This window comes from Ornithorhynchus anatinus, chromosome X5, assembly GCF_004115215.2.
Source record: "Ornithorhynchus anatinus isolate Pmale09 chromosome X5, mOrnAna1.pri.v4, whole genome shotgun sequence".
NCBI classification, from domain to species: Eukaryota; Metazoa; Chordata; class Mammalia; order Monotremata; family Ornithorhynchidae; genus Ornithorhynchus; species Ornithorhynchus anatinus.
In genome coordinates, this window is record NC_041753.1 from 3,783,973 (window position 1) to 3,800,742 (window position 16,770).

Here is a 16,770-nt window from a genome sequence, read left to right on the forward strand (position 1 = left end):
TGAGATATACATCACCCTGATTCTATTTATTTGCCATTGTTTTTATGAGATGTTTCCCTCAACTCTATTGATTGCCATTGTACTCGTCTGCCCGTCTCCCCCGATTAGACCGTAAGCCCGTCAAAGGGCAGGGACCGTCTCTATCTGTTGCCGATTTGTCCATTCCAAGAGCTTAGTACAGTGCTCTGCACATAGTAAGCGCTCAATAAATACTATTGAATGAATGAATGAAGCATCAAGAGAAATAGAAGATATACACATATATACACATAGAGATATACACATCATTAACAAAATGGAGTAATAATATATACAAATATGCACAGTCCTGGGGGGAGGGGGGAATGGGGAGGGGTAGAACAGAGGGAAAGCGGAGCTCAGTCTGGGAAGGCCTCCTGGAGGAGGTGAGCTAATGAGTCTACAACCAAGAAGCCACCTGGCCTAGTGGATAAAGCAAGAGCATGGGAGTCAGAAGGACCTGGGTTCTAATCTCTGCTCCACCGCCTTTCTGCGGTGTGACCTTGGGCAATTCACTTCACTGCTCTGGGTCTCACGTGTAAAATGGAAATTTAGACAAGGAGCCCGCTGTGGGACTAGGGACTGTGTCTAACGTGATTAACTTATTTCTACCCCAGTGCTTGGAATAGTAAGAACTTACAAATACCATTATTATGGAGAAGCAGCGTGGCTTAGTGGAAAGAGCACGGGCTTGGGAGTCAGAGGTCTTGAGTTCTAATCCCGCCTCAGCCACCTGTCAGCCGGGTGACTTTGGGCAAGTCACTTAACTTCTCAGTGCCTCGGTTACCTCATCCGTAAAATGGGGATTAAGACTGTGAGCCTCACATGGGACCACCTGATTACCCTGTATCTCCCCCAGCGCTTAGAACACGTAGTAAGCGCTTAACAAATACCAACATTATCATTATTCTGGGATCGATAATCAATAATAAAGGAACTAGTAGCCAAGAAATACGCCGAAGATTAATGTTAGGAAAACTTGCTATGAAGAGCCCGGAAAAACTCATGACATGAGCTGATGTAACAACTACCACAAAAGTACAAATTGTCAACTCTATGGTATTTCCAGTGACGATGTACGGATCTGAAAGCCGAACTTGCAAAAGCAGTATAGAAAGAACAGGAATTCGGGGAAAGTGGTGGCGGGGAAGGCTTTTGAGAATACCACGGACTGCCCGCAAAACAAATAATTGGATTTGGGAGCAGATTAAACCAAAGTGGTCTTTGGAAGGCCACATGACTCGACTTAGATTAGCAAATTTTGGATACACCATCAGGAGGACTAATTCTCTGGCGAAGACACTAATGCTAGGAAAAGTCCTGGTAAAACGTAGAAGGGGCAGACCGGCAGCTAGATGAGACTAAAATGACAACGAAAAACCAGTAAGGTTGCGCATTCTGCCACCGGACAGGACGTTCTTGACAAAGTATATCCATGGAGTAACTGAATCAGAAACGATTCGACGGCACTCAATAATAATAAAAGTAAACGTAGCCCTTTCCACGGCTCCGCTGGCTCCTCTTACCATCTTTCTTCTGCGCTTGTCACCACCTTCTTTGACCCTTTCTTGGGCACAGAACCAGAGTTAGCTGGTTCAGGGGTTAGGAAGCAGTGTCCTCCCTAAAAAAAAAAAGAAAAAAAAGAGATAAGGCCTCTGCTCGGCTGGACTCAGTTACCGATCTGGACACAATAAAACGGGAGTAACAGCGGTTTTTTTTCCCTTGACGGTGTGAATGACTCCAAAAAGAGACTTTGACTTTCATTCATTCAATAGTATTTATTGAGCGTTTACTATGTGCAGAGCACTGTACTAAGCGCTTGGAATGGACAAATCGGTAACAGAGACAGTTCCTGCCCTTTGACGGGCTTACAGTCTGATCGGGGCAGACAGACAATAGCAATAATACATAGAATCAAGGGGAAAGATCGCATTAAAACAATTGCAAATAGAATCAAGGTGACGTACATCTCAACAATAAAATAGTGTAATGAAGACAACGTTGTGGCGAATCACCTTGTGCTGAAGGCTCTCCAAGAGCCTTCCTCTCTCTAAAGGATTAGTGCTATTAAAAAGAGAACGGAAAAAATGCAACAGCTTTTTCATCGAGGGTGGTGGGTGGCCCTGAAAAGAGCCTTTGGGGGGGAGGTGGTTAAAAGTAGGGGTTTTCCTCGAACTTATTTGCTTTTAGCCTTGTGGTGGCTCTCGGTCTTCTTGGGGAGCAGCACGGCCTGGATGTTGGGCAGGACGCCGCCCTGGGCGATGGTGACCTTGCCCAGCAGCTTGTTGAGCTCCTCGTCGTTGCGGATGGCCAGCTGCAGGTGCCGCGGGATGATGCGGGTCTTCTTGTTGTCGCGGGCCGCGTTGCCCGCCAGCTCCAGGATCTCGGCCGTCAGGTACTCGAGCACGGCGGCCAGGTAGACGGGCGCGCCCGCCCCCACCCGCTCCGCGTAGTTGCCCTTGCGCAGCAGCCGGTGGACGCGGCCCACCGGGAACTGCAGCCCGGCCCGGGACGAGCGGGACTTGGCCTTGGCGCGAGCCTTTCCGCCCTGCTTTCCGCGACCGGACATGGCGACCAGCGAAGCCAAGAGCTACGTCTCCCCAATAACGGAAAACAAAATGCAGACGGGGCGAAAACCGCACCCTTTTATAGGATGAGCGCGGCCACGAAGGCGAGGTATTTGATTGGTCGATTGGCCCTGCCAAAGTCGACAACCAATAGAGAGTGAGATTTTGAATCCTCTCATTTGCATTTCCGCCTTCCCCTCTTGTCCAATAGGGAGAAGCTCTAGAGAAACCTAATTTGCATGCAGGCTCCGTAACTACGGTGACCAGCTATTCATTCATTCATTCAATCATGTAATTCATTCATTCAATCGTATTTATTGAGCGCTTACTGTGTGCAGAGCACTGTACTAAGCGCTTGGAATGAACAATTCGGCAACAGATAGTGACCATCCCTGCCCAACAAGGGGCTCACAGTCTAAACGGAGGAGACAGACAACAAAACAAGTAGCCTGGGATACTTAATTTACATGCAGGCTCCTTAACTAAGGTGATCAGCTATTCATTCATTCATCCATCCATTCATTCAATCGCATTGTGTTCATTCATTCAGTCGTATCTATTGAGCGCTTACTGTGCGCAGAGCACTGTACTCAGAGGTTGGAAAGTACAATTAGGCAACAGGCAGAGGCCCAACAAAAGGCTTGCAGTCTAGAAGGGGAAGACAGACAACAAAACGAATAGGCATCAATAGCATAAGGTACACACCCCTACTTTCTTAGGGAGAACAAAAAGTGCTCGTTGTGCCTGAGCCAGCTAAATCTGCTCCAGCGCCCAAAAACGGGTCTAAGAAAGTCATTACTAAAGTGCAGAAGAAAGATGGCTAGAAGCACAAGCAGAGCAGCAAGGAGAGCTAATCCATCTACGTGTACCCGGTGCTGAAGCTGGTCCACTCGGACAGGGGCATCTCGTCCAAGGCAATGAGCATCATAAATTCAACGGCATCTAAATGGAGATGATTAAGGCTTAAGTTGCTGATTCTTTGCATTGACTGTTACCCCTAAATTGTCATCAGTACTAAATTATGGTACTTATAAAACACCCATTATGTGTCAAGTACTGCTCTAAGTGCTGGGTTAGATATAAGTTAATCAGGTTGAACAATGTCCCTATCCCACATGGGACCCAGAATCTAAATAGGAGGAAAATCAGGTATTTAATTCCCATTTTACAGATGAGACAATTGAGGCATAGAAGACTAAAGTGATTTGACCAAGTCACAAAACAGACATGCAGCAGATGCAGAATTAGAACCCAGATCCTCTGATCTCCAGGCCTGTCTTCTTTCTACTTGGCCACACTGCTTCTCAAATGTTTCTTATCCTATTAAACACAAATTCATATACAGATCTCCCTTTTTTTCTGTGTTCTTACCTAGATGATTTTACCTTTCTCTTCTGACTAAAATTCAAACTCAGTAAATAACACATTCTAACATATAGCAATTTATATTGATGTCCGTCTCCCCTTCTATTCTCTAACCTCATGGTGGGCGGGGAATGTGACTGTTATATTCTCCCAAGCACTTAATACAGTGCTCTGTAGGCTGAAAGTGCTCAATAAATATAATTGACAACTCTCACTAGACCTTTAGTCACAAGTAGTGAACTATCTGTCAGTATCAAGAGGCAAATTGTAAAGAAGGCCAAAAAAACCTAGAGAAGTAGGAGGTCCTAGAGGAAAGAGCATGGACCTGGAAATCCCTGGAATCAGATCCTGGTTTAAAATGTTTAATCCCACTTTAAACATTTGTCTGCTGTCATTTTGGGCAACTCATTTAACTTCTCTATTCATTCTTTCATTCAACTGCATTTACTAAGCACTTACTGTGTGCAGAACACTGTACTGAGCACTAGGAAACTGCAATTTGGGAAAAGACAATCCCTACCCAACAACGGACTGGAAGACTGTGCCTCGGTGACTGTGCCCTGTAAGACTGGGATTAAGCTGTGAGCCCCATGAAATTAATCAACCGTATTTACCAAGTATTTTCTGTGCACAGAGCAGTGTACTGACCAATTGGGAGTGCAATTTAACCGAATTAATCACATTCCCTGCTCGCAAAGCTTAAAACATTAGGAGTAATGTACAGACTAGGATATGCTGTGTCCATCTTACTTTACTCCAAAACATTGATATCAACTGTTAAAGTGATTACACCTTTCCAGTGCAATTGGGGACAGTGGTTATAAGAATCTTTGGATGGAATAATAAGAAGGGCACTTTGAAGGATAAATTTAAGTCCTCCCGCAGCAGATGCGGCCGACCGGCTAAACTTGGTTGTCTAATGCTGATAAAGTTGAAACTTTGGCCATCCTGGTTCATTTTCCCCACCCCATTTGTCCTTGCCAGCATCATGATTAGAGTGATCCTCCCCCGATTAGACTGTAAACCCGTCAAACGGCAGGGACTGTATCTGTTGCCGACTTGTTCGTTGCAAGCGCTTAGTACAGTGCTCTACACATAGCAAGCGCTCAATGAATACTATTGAATAGATGATGAAAACTTAATTCGCCCAAACCCTTCGGTTGCAAATGACCATGTAATCTGTGACACAGCACCTCAGCGAAAGATGTGGGTGGCTCTGAAAAGAGCCGTTGGTTTCGTTAGATAGAACAAATTTTAAGCCCTCTCCCCGCGGATGCGGCGGGCCAGCTGGATGTCCTTGGGCATGATGGTGACCCGCTTGGCGTGGATGGCGCACAGGTTGGTGTCCTCGAAGAGCCCCACCAGGTAGGCCTCGCTGGCCTCCTGCAGGGCCATGACGGCCGAGCTCTGGAAGCGCAGGTCCGTCTTGAAGTCCTGGGCGATCTCCCGCACCAGCCGCTGGAAGGGCAGCTTGCGGATCAGCAGCTCGGTGGACTTCTGGTAGCGGCGGATCTCCCGCAGCGCCACGGTGCCGGGCCGGTAGCGGTGAGGCTTCTTCACGCCGCCGGTGGCCGGGGCGCTCTTGCGGGCCGCCTTGGTGGCCAGCTGCTTGCGGGGCGCCTTGCCCCCGGTGGACTTGCGGGCCGTCTGCTTCGTACGAGCCATAACTAGTCCCAGTTGACCACTGCAAGGGCTAGTGAAGCCGAGCGCACGTTGAAGCTCCTTATATAGGCGAAGAAGCTCGTTGATTGGTTACTACCACGCTGTCTTCTGATTGGTTACTGTTACAATCCTCCTTGTCATCAAAGAGCTCGTTGATTTACTAATCTCTCTGTAATCTCTCTCGTTGCACCTCTTCCTCGTGGTTCCCCCCCCCCCGCCCATTTTATCGAAACAGATTATGTGTCCTTTGTTCCATTCACCGTCTGCTATCTCTCCCGCATTTTATTTTCATGGTCTATCAATTTCGTATTGGGAATCAGAGCGTTACAAAGTCTACATTCTGATGGAAACAGTTACTGCTAATGACTGCAGAGCCTCACAGGGACTTTTTGGAGGGGTTTTATTTGGTATTTGTCAAACCCTTTTTACGTTCCAGGACCTGAACTAAGGGTTGGGGCCCACTACGAGACAATCGATTTGAACACAGTCCCTGCCCGATGTGGGGGGTCACAGTCTTAATCTTTGTTTTAAGAGATTTGAACTGAGGCAGGGAGAAGAATAAATCTGCCTAGAGTCTAAAATCAGGAGGAACACGCTTTTGTTTTCTAATTTAGGTAACTGAAGAGATGTGATTTGCTTTATCAGCAATGAGAAGAATCTGGCCCTAAAATCGTACCGTTTTACTCTAACAGGGGAAGATGGCATTTCATCCTTTAAGCCCTGTAAAAGGTACTTACCACCTTTTTTGGGTAGAGTGGATCCTGTGGCTCCCTCTGGAGCTAATTTTATATTTTTTAATTGGTATTTGTCAAGTGCTTACTATGTGCCAGGTACTGTACTAAAAGGCTGGGGTAACTATGAGTCCCATGTAGTGCGGGTCTCTCTCCTCCCTGATTGGCTTGTGTTTACCCCAGAGCTTGAATAGTGCTTGGCACCTAGTAAGTGCTTGACAAGTAACATTACAATAATAATAATATATAAGGAGAGGGTGTTGGGAGAAGGGGAGAATCATAGGTGCTCTGCACAAAGTAAACACTCAATAAATACGATTGAATGAATAAATAGGTCACTAGTTAGACTCCCAAAGTGGTACTAGATCCCAACCTAGACTTGACCCTGTTGTGGGCAGGGACTGTCACTCTTTATTATTGTTTTATTGTACTTTCCCAAGCTCTTAGTATAGTGCTCTGCACATAGTAAGTGCTCAATAAATACATTTGAAAGAATAAATAAATGAAATAAAAGCTAATCAGGTTGGACACAGTCTAAGTCCCATGGGGGTTTCACCCTCTTAGTCTCCATTTTATGTATGAGGTAACTGAGGCACAGTGAAGTTAAGTAATGCTCAGGGACACGCAGCAGTCATGTGGCAGAGCCAGTATTAGAACCCAGGTCCTCTGATTCCCAGGTCCATGATCTTTCCACCAGGCCATGCTACTTATTTGACCTTTGCCAAGTAAGAAATTTTTCATGGTAGATGTACGCCAGAGTTCATCTAGGGCTACAGCTCTAGGATGTCACTGTGGGGGTTGGATGGGAAAAGGTCATGGAATTCTAAAAGGGTGCCTTGATATGATAGTTATGTTCCTGAATATTTTTGGGAAAAGATGGGCTTAGAGCAGTGCTCAGTGCTTAGAACGTGCTTGGCACATAGTAAATGTGTCAAGCACGTTCTAAGCACTGAGCACTTAAAACTCACCTCCTCCAAGAGGCCTTCCCAGACTGAGCTCCCCTTCTCCCTCTACCACCCCCCCTTCACCTCTCCGCAGCTTAACCCTCTTTTCCCCCCATTTCCCTCTGCTTCTCCCCCTCTCCCTTCCCATCCCCTCAGCACTGTACTCGTCCGCTCAACTGTATATATTTTCTTTACCCTATTTATTTTGTTAATGCATTGTACATCGCCTCGATTCTATTTAGTCGCCATTGTTTTTACGAGATGTTCTTCCCCTCGACTCTATTTATCGCCATCGTTCTCGTCTGTCCGTCTCCCCCGATTAGACCGTAAGCCCGTCAAACGGCAGGGACTGTCTCTATCTGTTGCCCACTTGTTCATCCCAAGCGCTTAGTACAGTGCTCTGCACATAGTAAGCGCTCAATAAATACTGTTGAATGAATGAATGAATAAAATGAGGATGAAGACTGTGAGGCTCACGTGGGACAACCTGATTACCCTGTATCTACCCCAGTGCTTAGAACAGTGCTCTGCACATAGTAAGAGCTTACCAAATACCAACATTATTATCATTATTATTATAAATGTTCCTCTCTGGATTGATGGACGCAATAAATAGTGACAGCCTCAAAATGGAACTGAGACACAATTGTTCTTGTCTGTCCGTCTCCCCCGATTAGACTGTAAACCCATCAAACGGCAGGGACTGTCTATATCTGTTGCCGACTTGTTCATTCCAAGCGCTTAGTACAGTGCTCGGCACATAGTAAGCGCTCAATAAATACTATTGAATGAAATGCTTAACAAATACCATTAAATCATTCATTCATTTAAAGATCTCCATCACCTTGCCCCTTCCTACCTCACCTCCCTTCTCTCATTCATTCAATAGTATTTATTGAGCGCTTACTATGTGCAGAGCACTGTACTAAGCGCTTGGAATGTACAAATCGGTAACAGATAGAGACAGTCCCTGCCCTTTGATGGGCTTACAGTCTAATCGGGGGAGACAGACAGACAAGAACAATAGCAATAAATAGAATGGAAGGGATGAACATCTCACTAAAACAATAGCAAATAAATAGAATCAAGGTGATGTACATCTCATTAACAAAATAAATAGGGTAATGAAGATATATACAGTTGAGCAGACGGGTACAGTGCTGAGGGGATGGGAAGGGATTGGGGAGAGGGCTTAGCTGAGGAGAGGTGAAGGAAGGGGGAGAAGGAGAGAGGGGGAGAAGAGGGAGCAGAGGGAAAAGGGGAGCTCAGTCTGGAAGGAGGAGGAGGAAGAGAAGAAAGAGAATGCCGAAGGAGAAAGGAAAAGGAAGGAGGAGATGGAGGAAGAGGAAGAGAAGGAGGAGGAAGAAGAGGAAAAGGGGGGAGGAAGAAAAGGAGGAAGAGAAAAAGGGGCAGGAGGAAAAGGAGGAGGAAGAAAAGATGGGGGCAGGAGGAGGAATAAGATAAGACGGAGAGGGAAGGAGCAGGAGAGGGAGAAAGGAGGAGGAAAAGGAAGGAGAGGAGGAACAGGAAGGAGGGGACAAGAGGGAAAAGGAGGGAGAGCAGAGGAGGAGGTGGGGAAGAGGAGGAAGAAGAGAGGGAAAAGGGAGGAGAAGAGGAGGATGGTGAGGGGCAAAGAGGAAGGAGCGGAGGAGAAGGAGGAAGGGGAGAAGGGGGAGAGGGAGGAGGTCGTTTCCCTGCCCGCCAGGGTGGCTCGGCTTACCTACTCAAGGGGCGGGCACCTACATCCCAGCCCGCACACTCTGCTCCTCTGCCGCTAATCTCCTCACTGTGCCTTGTTCTCACCTGTCCCACTGTCGACCCCTGGGCCATGTCTTACCTCTGGGCTGGAACACCCTCCCTACTCAAATCCACCAGACAATCACTCTTCCCCCCTTCAAAACCCTACTGAAGGTGCACCTCTTCCCAGAGCCTTTCCCAGACTGAGCCCCACGTTTCCTCAGCTGCCTTCCTTCCACGTCACCACGACTCACTCACTTTGCTCCCCGCTAACCCGCCCGACGACAGTTCTATTCTATTTATTTATAATTATAAATTTTATTTGTAGGCATGGCGGTGTCTTTTTCTTTCGTTTTCATCACACGTACTATGAATTATTTTATTTTACCATTTAAGATGAATGGGGCTTTCCTTCTCATTTGCTTCCCCCAAATCCCTTGTCCCCTTATAAATAGTGCTTCATTTTCTCACTATGAGGTTTTAGGTGCTTTGTGAATTAAAAGGTTCAGTTTCATTTCTCTCCTCTCTTAGAGAAGCAGTGTGGCTTAGTGGAAAGAGCAGGGTCTTGAGAGTCAGAGGACATGGGTTCCAATCCCAGTTCTGCCACTTGTCTGCTGTGTGACCTTGGACAAGTCACTTCACTTCTCTGTCTCTCTGTTCCCTCATCTGTAAAATGGGATTAAGACTGTGAGCCCCACGTGGGGCAACCTGACTTCCTTGTACCTACCCTAGAGCTTAGAACAGTGCTTAACACACAGTAAGCGCTAAACTAATACTATTATTATTATTATTTCTTACTACAATAAAGAAATTAAGCATAGAAGGTATCAGGGTTAGTCGTCGTGGTGAAACCTACTGAAATGGAGGAACTCAGTGGAAAATTATCAACTAATAATCGTTCATAAGAACAATGGCAGCGACTGAAGTCTGACGATTATGGTATAAAAGCTGCTCTTTTGTTTAGCCATCTGTCCTCCTTCAATGAAACCCTGACCCCTAGCAATTTTTACGCAGCTCCCGAATCCAAGCAGTTTGGGATTTACTTCTCCCTGCTCCTGTTAAGGCTTGAATGGAGGTGAGCGAATACTATGTTTTCCTAAATCGGGTGCGGTAATATTTGAAAAGCCCATGTTGCAAAGGGATTGGGACTCTAGCCTACAGTGAAGCTCCAGTCATGTTCAGGGTAAATCATGGTGGCTCTTTAGGTCGGTGTTCTCACAGAACTAGAATTCCAGGTGATGAGGAAATGAGCCAGGAAGCTTGGTTTAGAAAACCAGAATCTTGCCGTAGGCCTCTTTTGATTCTCATCTTGCCTGGATATTTTGATTGGGCACACCTTGTCTTTAAAGCATTATTAAAGGAACATCTCCTCCAAGAGGCCTTCTCTGACTAAGCTCTCCTCCTCTTTCTTCCAAGTTGCCCTGATTTCCTCCCTTAATTCATCCTGCCTCCTGGCCCTACAGTACTTATGTACGTATCTATAAATTATTTTTTTGTATTAATGTCTGTCTCCACCTCTAGACTGTAAGCTTTCTGGGGGCAGGGAGTATTGTAATAATGTACTCTCCCAAATGCTAAATACAGTGCTCTGCATACCGTAAGCAGAGAGAAGTCAGAGAAGCAGCGTGGCTCGGTGGAAAGAGCCTGGACTTGGGAGTCAGAGGTCATGGATTTGAATCCCTGCTCTGCCACTTGTCAGCTCTGTGACTGTGGGCAAGTCACTTACCTTTTCTGTGCCTCAGTTGCTTCATCTGGAAAATGGGGATTAAGACTGTGAGTCTCACATGGGACAACCTGATTACCTTGTATCTATCCCAGGGCTTTGAACAATGCTCTGCACATAGTAAGCACTTAACAAATGCCAACATTATTATTATAAATCCCGACTTCTCCACTTATCAGTTGTGTGATTTGGGGCAAATTCCTTATCTTCCCTGTGCCTCAATGGCCTCGTCTGTAAAATGGGAATTAAGACTGTGAGCCCCACATGAGACAACTTGATTACCTTGTATCTACCTTAGCGCTTAGAATGGTGCTTGGCAGATAGTAAGCGCTTAACATATGCCATTGTCATCATTATTATTAAGTGCTCGATAAATACGATTCAGTGACTGATTGACTGAGAGTCCAATCACGAGGCTAGTACAGTACTCCAGCTGAGAAGATAAAACGTCCTTAACTAGGGTGTGGTGGTGAGGTGGGAGAGGAATGGGAGTTGATCAAGGATCTCCCCCTCCACCACAAGGAAAACCAGGCGATTTGTAGTAGACCCATATTTAAAGGGAGGAAGAGAAAAGAAATAGTGATCAAAAAGGAGGGCTAATTGACACTGCCTGCATGCTCACCTTAGGTAAATCACTTAATTTCTCTAGGCTTCAGTTTCCTCATCTGGAAAATGGGGATCAATATGAGTCTTATTGTGGCACAAGGACTGCTTCGTATGTACCTCAGTCCTTAGTACAGACCTCGGTGTATAGTAAGTGCTTAATAAATACCACAATTGTATTTATTATTATTGTTAATAACAAGTAGATCACGAGTCCCATGTGGGGACAGTGCTGTGTCTGATCTTTTGCTGTTGCTGTATTTAACCCAGCAGTTAGTAGAGTGCTTGGCACAGAGTAAAGCCCTAATTGTAACTGTGGTACTTTTTAAGCCCATACTAGGTGTCGAGCACTGAACTAAGTGCTGGGGTAGATACAAGATAATCAGGTCTCACAGTCTAAGTAGGAAGGAGAACAGATACTGAATTCCCACTGTGCAGATGAGGGAACTGGGGCACAGAGAAATTAAGTGAATTGCCCAAGGACGTACAGTAGACAAGTGGCAGAAAGGGACTAGAATCCAGGTTGTGACTCCCAGACCCGTGCTATTCCACTAGGCCACACTGCTTCACTTCACTTAACAAATACCATGGTTATTATTATTACCAGAAAGAATGAATTGGTAAAGATCCAAGCCGGGGAGGAAACTAATGAACCTCAAGGACTTTTAAAAATCAGTTGTAATGACTGCTGTGTGCACAAGACTATACTGAAGATTTGGGAAAATACAGTTCCACAGAACTGATAGATGTGATCTGTAACAATAAGGATCTTACAGTATACACAGGGAAGCAAACCTTAGAATAAGTTAAAGACAGGGAAATGGAAGAGCATAAGGATATGTACATAAGTGCTATGGGGCTGGGGGTGGGGTGACTCTCAAGTGTTTAAGGGGTACAGTTCTCATCCAAGAGCACTCTCCCTCACATGTTTTTCTAAAGGGTAGAATCAGACCTCCCGTACCCCCAGATATGACTCTAAGATCCCTAGTGAAAAACACAAAACCCTTAGAAGCCGCCCTGGACCCTGTTCAGCAATGGGGTTCCGAGGTCGAGCTTCCAGTAACCCCCTTTTCCCTAAATTCAAAGAGTTTGAGTTACAGCAAAGCTTTCAGCTACATGGTCAGAGTGAACGAAAGGTCTGTGTTACTTACCCCAAAGACACTCGACCTTAACATGAAATTTGGGGGGAGAGGAGCTGGCTTTCTAACCAGGACGGAGGCCAAGGACCTACGGAATCACTCTCAAGGGGTCCGGTAGTCGCAGCTATTAAGATCAATTAGCAATTTCCATAGAATCCTAAAACTGTCATTCCAGTCGGATGAATATTGGTGCTTGTCGAGGGGGCTCTTACCGAGTTTCGGCCTAAATTCTTTCATTTCCTGAGGCAAAAAGAAAACGAGTAAATCCTGAGGATTCTGGCTTCATTATGAGATAGAATTCGAGGGAAACTATTTATGAGATTTTATTATAATTTCCTTTTTCCGAGCTGTAACAAACACAACTCGGGAGCTGAGAGGAGAATCTTTGGCAGCCGGCGAGGAGGGTGGCAGAGCGCACCAATCAGAGTGCAGCTCCGCCCTATATATACACCGGGCGGTGACGCTCGCTTTTCGCATTGTTGATTCCCGTTTTTTTGTGTTCGCTTTGTTTTTGAGCACAGCGATCATGTCCGAAACGGCCCCTATTGCACCCGCAGTCCCGGCACCGGTGGAGAAATCCCCGGCCAAGAAGAAGGCCAAGAAGCCGGCGGGCGGAGCCAAACGCAAGGCCGCGGGTCCCTCGGTGTCCGAGCTGATCACCAAGGCGGTGGCGGCGTCCAAGGAGCGCAACGGGGTGTCCCTGGCCGCGCTGAAGAAGGCGCTGGCCGCCGCCGGCTACGACGTGGAGAAGAACAACAGCCGCATCAAGCTGGGGCTCAAGAGCCTGGTCGCCAAAGGCACCTTGGTGCAGACCAAAGGCACCGGCGCCTCGGGCTCCTTCAAGGTCAACAAGAAAGCGGCCGGCTCCGAGGGCAAGGCCAAGCCCAGAGCCAAGAAGTCGGTGGCCTCGGCTAAACCGAAAAAACCTGGCACTCCGAAGAAGACTAAAACCCCAGCGGCAGCGGGTGTCAAGAAGTCTGTAAAAAAGACCCCGAAGAAAGCCAAGAAACCTGCAGCGGCGGCGGGGCCCAAGAAGGCCACCAAGGCCCGAAAAAGGTTAAAGCCGCTAAGCCCAAAAAGGCAGCTAAGAGCCCGGCCAGGCCGAAGGCGGTGAAATCCAAAGCCGCTAAGCCCAAGGCGGCGAAACCAAAGACGGCCGCCAAGCCCAAGAAAGCGGCGGCTGCCAAGAAGAAATAAGGGGTTTTCCTCGTGATATTTCTCTTTTACCCCCAAAGGCTCTTTTCAGAGCCACCCACAAGTTTCAAAAAAAAGGGCTGAGTACACCTTGTACTGAGGCGGGGACATCCCCTTCGGAATCGTTGGAGAGGTAGCACCTGGGTGCTGATCTCCGTCATTTCTCAGTTGCCTCCTGTATAAAAAGGGAAGAGACTGAAACCCGTGGGGGAGAGGGACTGTCCAATGGTGCTTGACACATAGTAGGGGACAAGAACAATAATTGAGGGAAAAGAGGGGAATAAACATGCTTCTAGAAAAAGTACAGGTTGGGGGAGGTGCACGGAGAACTGCAGAATTCTTGCAGACGCAAGAGACTCTAGGGGGAGGTAACCTGAGCTTTCCTTGAATAGGAGAGCGCTGACAGTACAGCTATTTTATGAGAACGTGGGGTGGCTCTGAATAGAGCCTTTGGTTAAATCTTACAAGCTGAAAGGGAGATTCAAGCCCTCTCGCCGCGGATGCGGCGAGCCAGCTGGATGTCCTTGGGCATGATGGTGACGCGCTTGGTGTGGATGGCGCACAGGTTGGTGTCCTCGAAGAGCCCCACCAGGTAGGCCTCGCTGGCCTCCTGCAGGGCCATGACGGCCGAGCTCTGGAAGCGCAGGTCCGTCTTGAAGTCCTGGGCGATCTCCCGCACCAGCCGCTGGAAGGGCAGCTTGCGGATCAGCAGCTCGGTGGACTTCTGGTAGCGGCGGATCTCCCGCAGCGCCACGGTGCCGGGCCGGTAGCGGTGAGGCTTCTTCACGCCGCCGGTGGCCGGGGCGCTCTTGCGGGCCGCCTTGGTGGCCAGCTGCTTGCGGGGCGCCTTGCCCCCGGTGGACTTGCGGGCCGTCTGCTTCGTACGAGCCATTGTGCTAGTACTCGACCCTACAACAGGAACTAAAGAGAAAAGGCTGTACCGGCTTATATAGGATGAAGTCCGTCATGACTGGACGAAAAACATTTCTAAAGTCGCGCTCTCCCCAAATCCGGTCCTCTCCCAGACTTCTCTATCACCGTTGATGGCACGACCATCCTTCCCGTCTCTCAGGCCCGCGATCTCGGTGTCATCCTTGACTCGTCTCTCTCGTTCACCCCACGCATCCTATCCGTTACCGAGACCTGCCGGTCTCACCTCTACGATATCGCCAAGATCCGCCCTTTCCTCTCCACCCAACCGGCTACCTTACTGTTACGGGCTCTCGTTATATCCCGGCTAGACTACCGTGTCAGCCTTCTCTCTGACCTCCCTTCCTCCTCTCTCGCCCCGCTCCGGTCTATTCTTCACTCCGCTGCCCGGCTCATCTTCCCGCAGAAACGATCTGGGTCTGTCACTCCCCTCCTTAAAGAACTCCAGTGGTTGCCTGTCGACCTCCGCTCCAAACAAAAACTCCTCACTCTAGGCTTCGAGGCTCTCCATCACCTTGCCCCTTCCTACCTCTCCTCCCTTCTCTCTTTCTACCGCCCACCCCGCACGCTCCGCTCCTCTGCCGCCCACCTCCTCGCCGTCCCTCGGTCTCGCCCATCCCGCCGTCGACCCCCGGGTCACGTCCTCCCGCGGTCCCGGAACGCCCTCCCTCCTCACCTCCGCCAAACTGATTCTCTTTCCCTCTTCAAAACCCTACTTAAAACTCACCTCCTCCAAGAGGCGTTCCCAGACTGAGCTCCTCTTCTCCCTCTACTCCCTCTGCCATCCCCCCTTTACCTCTCCGCAGCTAAACCCTCATTTTCCCCTTTTCCCTCTGCTCCTCCACCTCTCCCTTCCCATCCCCACAGCACCGTACTCGTCCGCTCGACTGTATATATTTTCGTTACCCTATTTATTTTGTTAATGAATTGTACATCGCCTCGATTCTATTTAGTTGCCATTGTTTTTACGAGATGTTCTTCCCCTCGACTCTGTTTATTGCCATCGTTCTCGTCTGTCCGTCTCCCCCGATTAGACCGTAAGCCCGTCAAACGGCAGGGACTGTCTCTATCTGTTGCCGACTTGTTCATCCCAAGCGCTTAGTACAGTGCTCTGCACATAGTAAGCGCTCAATAAATACTATTGAATGAATGAATGATTGGCTTCCCATGAAAAATTCTGGCTCCAACTCCGCCTTTCCCGCCGCTGGCCACCGTTTCGCAGCTGTTCCATTTCCCTCCCTTCTTTAGACGAGCTATTTCCCCGCCCAAATAAAGGGACTGCCTACTTGCTTCATTGGGTGATTCCACTTTAGTTTTTAAAATTCCCCTTGTCATAAATTTTCAAAAAATCACTTGATCATCCATTCCCGAACATACCTTCCCTCCCGGAGCTGATTTTTTCATTGGTTATAATTACGTTGTATCCAGGAAAAAAGCTGTAGGGGCTTTTACTCACTTTTTTATAAGCTCGCCATCTGAGACTACCCCGGTGTAAGAAATGTTCCCGCTGTTGTGATGCTCATTGGCAACCCTATGTGATTAGCGAGGCTTCTTCACGTTTGGGAAGCAGACATCAATAAACAATATTAAGTGACCCAACTCTTCAACTGAAAGTGTGGGTGGCTCTGAAAAGAGCCTTTGGGTTCAGATTGTTTCTCTCTGCCACTGCGGGTGGAGTTTATTTGCCTTTAACCTTGTGGTGGCTCTCGGTCTTCTTGGGGAGCAGCACGGCCTGGATGTTGGGCAGGACGCCGCCCTGGGCGATGGTGACCTTGCCCAGCAGCTTGTTGAGCTCCTCGTCGTTGCGGATGGCCAGCTGCAGGTGCCGCGGGATGATGCGGGTCTTCTTGTTGTCGCGGGCCGCGTTGCCCGCCAGCTCCAGGATCTCGGCCGTCAGGTACTCGAGCACGGCGGCCAGGTAGACGGGCGCGCCCGCCCCCACCCGCTCCGCGTAGTTGCCCTTGCGCAGCAGCCGGTGGACGCGGCCCACCGGGAACTGCAGCCCGGCCCGGGACGAGCGGGACTTGGCCTTGGCCCGAGCCTTCCCGCCTTGCTTTCCACGGCCAGACATGCCTACAAGAGCACGCGGGAAGTATTGCTATGAAGGACTATAAAGAAAGCGAATTCCTCGCCGCTGCGGTGCTCTTTTATACCTTG

At 48.3% G+C, this 16,770-nt stretch overlaps 4 protein-coding genes and 1 pseudogene across 4 annotated transcripts; 1 reads left to right on the forward strand and 4 right to left on the reverse strand.

Annotated features, from left to right (window-relative positions):
* Nucleotides 1–2,098: 2,098 nt before the first annotated feature.
* LOC100093191 (histone H2A type 1-like) lies at nucleotides 2,099–16,694 on the reverse strand. The gene is made up of 2 exons (XM_001513819.3): nucleotides 16,307–16,694; nucleotides 2,099–2,209 (listed from the first exon to the last, which is right to left on the reverse strand). Exons 1-2 carry the CDS (start codon nucleotides 16,682–16,684, stop codon nucleotides 2,195–2,197), a joined length of 393 nt encoding a protein of 130 aa, XP_001513869.2. The 5' UTR covers nucleotides 16,685–16,694; the 3' UTR covers nucleotides 2,099–2,194.
* Nucleotides 2,141–2,629, reverse strand: LOC100093180 (histone H2A type 1-like). Its single transcript, XM_001513680.4, has one exon. The coding sequence runs from the start codon at nucleotides 2,585–2,587 to the stop codon at nucleotides 2,195–2,197; it is 393 nt and encodes a 130-aa protein (XP_001513730.1). The 5' UTR covers nucleotides 2,588–2,629; the 3' UTR covers nucleotides 2,141–2,194.
* On the reverse strand, nucleotides 5,162–5,644 carry LOC100084219 (histone H3). The gene has a single exon (XM_029055189.2). The coding sequence runs from the start codon at nucleotides 5,613–5,615 to the stop codon at nucleotides 5,205–5,207; it is 411 nt and encodes a 136-aa protein (XP_028911022.1). The 5' UTR covers nucleotides 5,616–5,644; the 3' UTR covers nucleotides 5,162–5,204.
* LOC100093183 lies at nucleotides 13,016–13,686 on the forward strand (annotated as a pseudogene).
* Nucleotides 14,165–14,576, reverse strand: LOC100093188 (histone H3-like). Its single transcript, XM_029055170.2, has one exon. It carries the CDS (start codon nucleotides 14,573–14,575, stop codon nucleotides 14,165–14,167), a length of 411 nt encoding a protein of 136 aa, XP_028911003.1. The 5' UTR covers nucleotide 14,576.
* Nucleotides 16,695–16,770: the final 76 nt, after the last annotated feature.

Bases quoted from the DNA above. Each gene is read 5' to 3' on its own strand.
- LOC100093180 (XM_001513680.4), bottom strand. From the start codon at position 2,587: ATGTCCGGTCGCGGAAAGCAGGGCGGAAAGGCTCGCGCCAAGGCCAAG.
- LOC100084219 (XM_029055189.2), bottom strand. From the start codon at position 5,615: ATGGCTCGTACGAAGCAGACGGCCCGCAAGTCCACCGGGGGCAAGGCG.
- LOC100093188 (XM_029055170.2), bottom strand. From the start codon at position 14,575: ATGGCTCGTACGAAGCAGACGGCCCGCAAGTCCACCGGGGGCAAGGCG.
- LOC100093191 (XM_001513819.3), bottom strand. From the start codon at position 16,684: ATGTCTGGCCGTGGAAAGCAAGGCGGGAAGGCTCGGGCCAAGGCCAAG.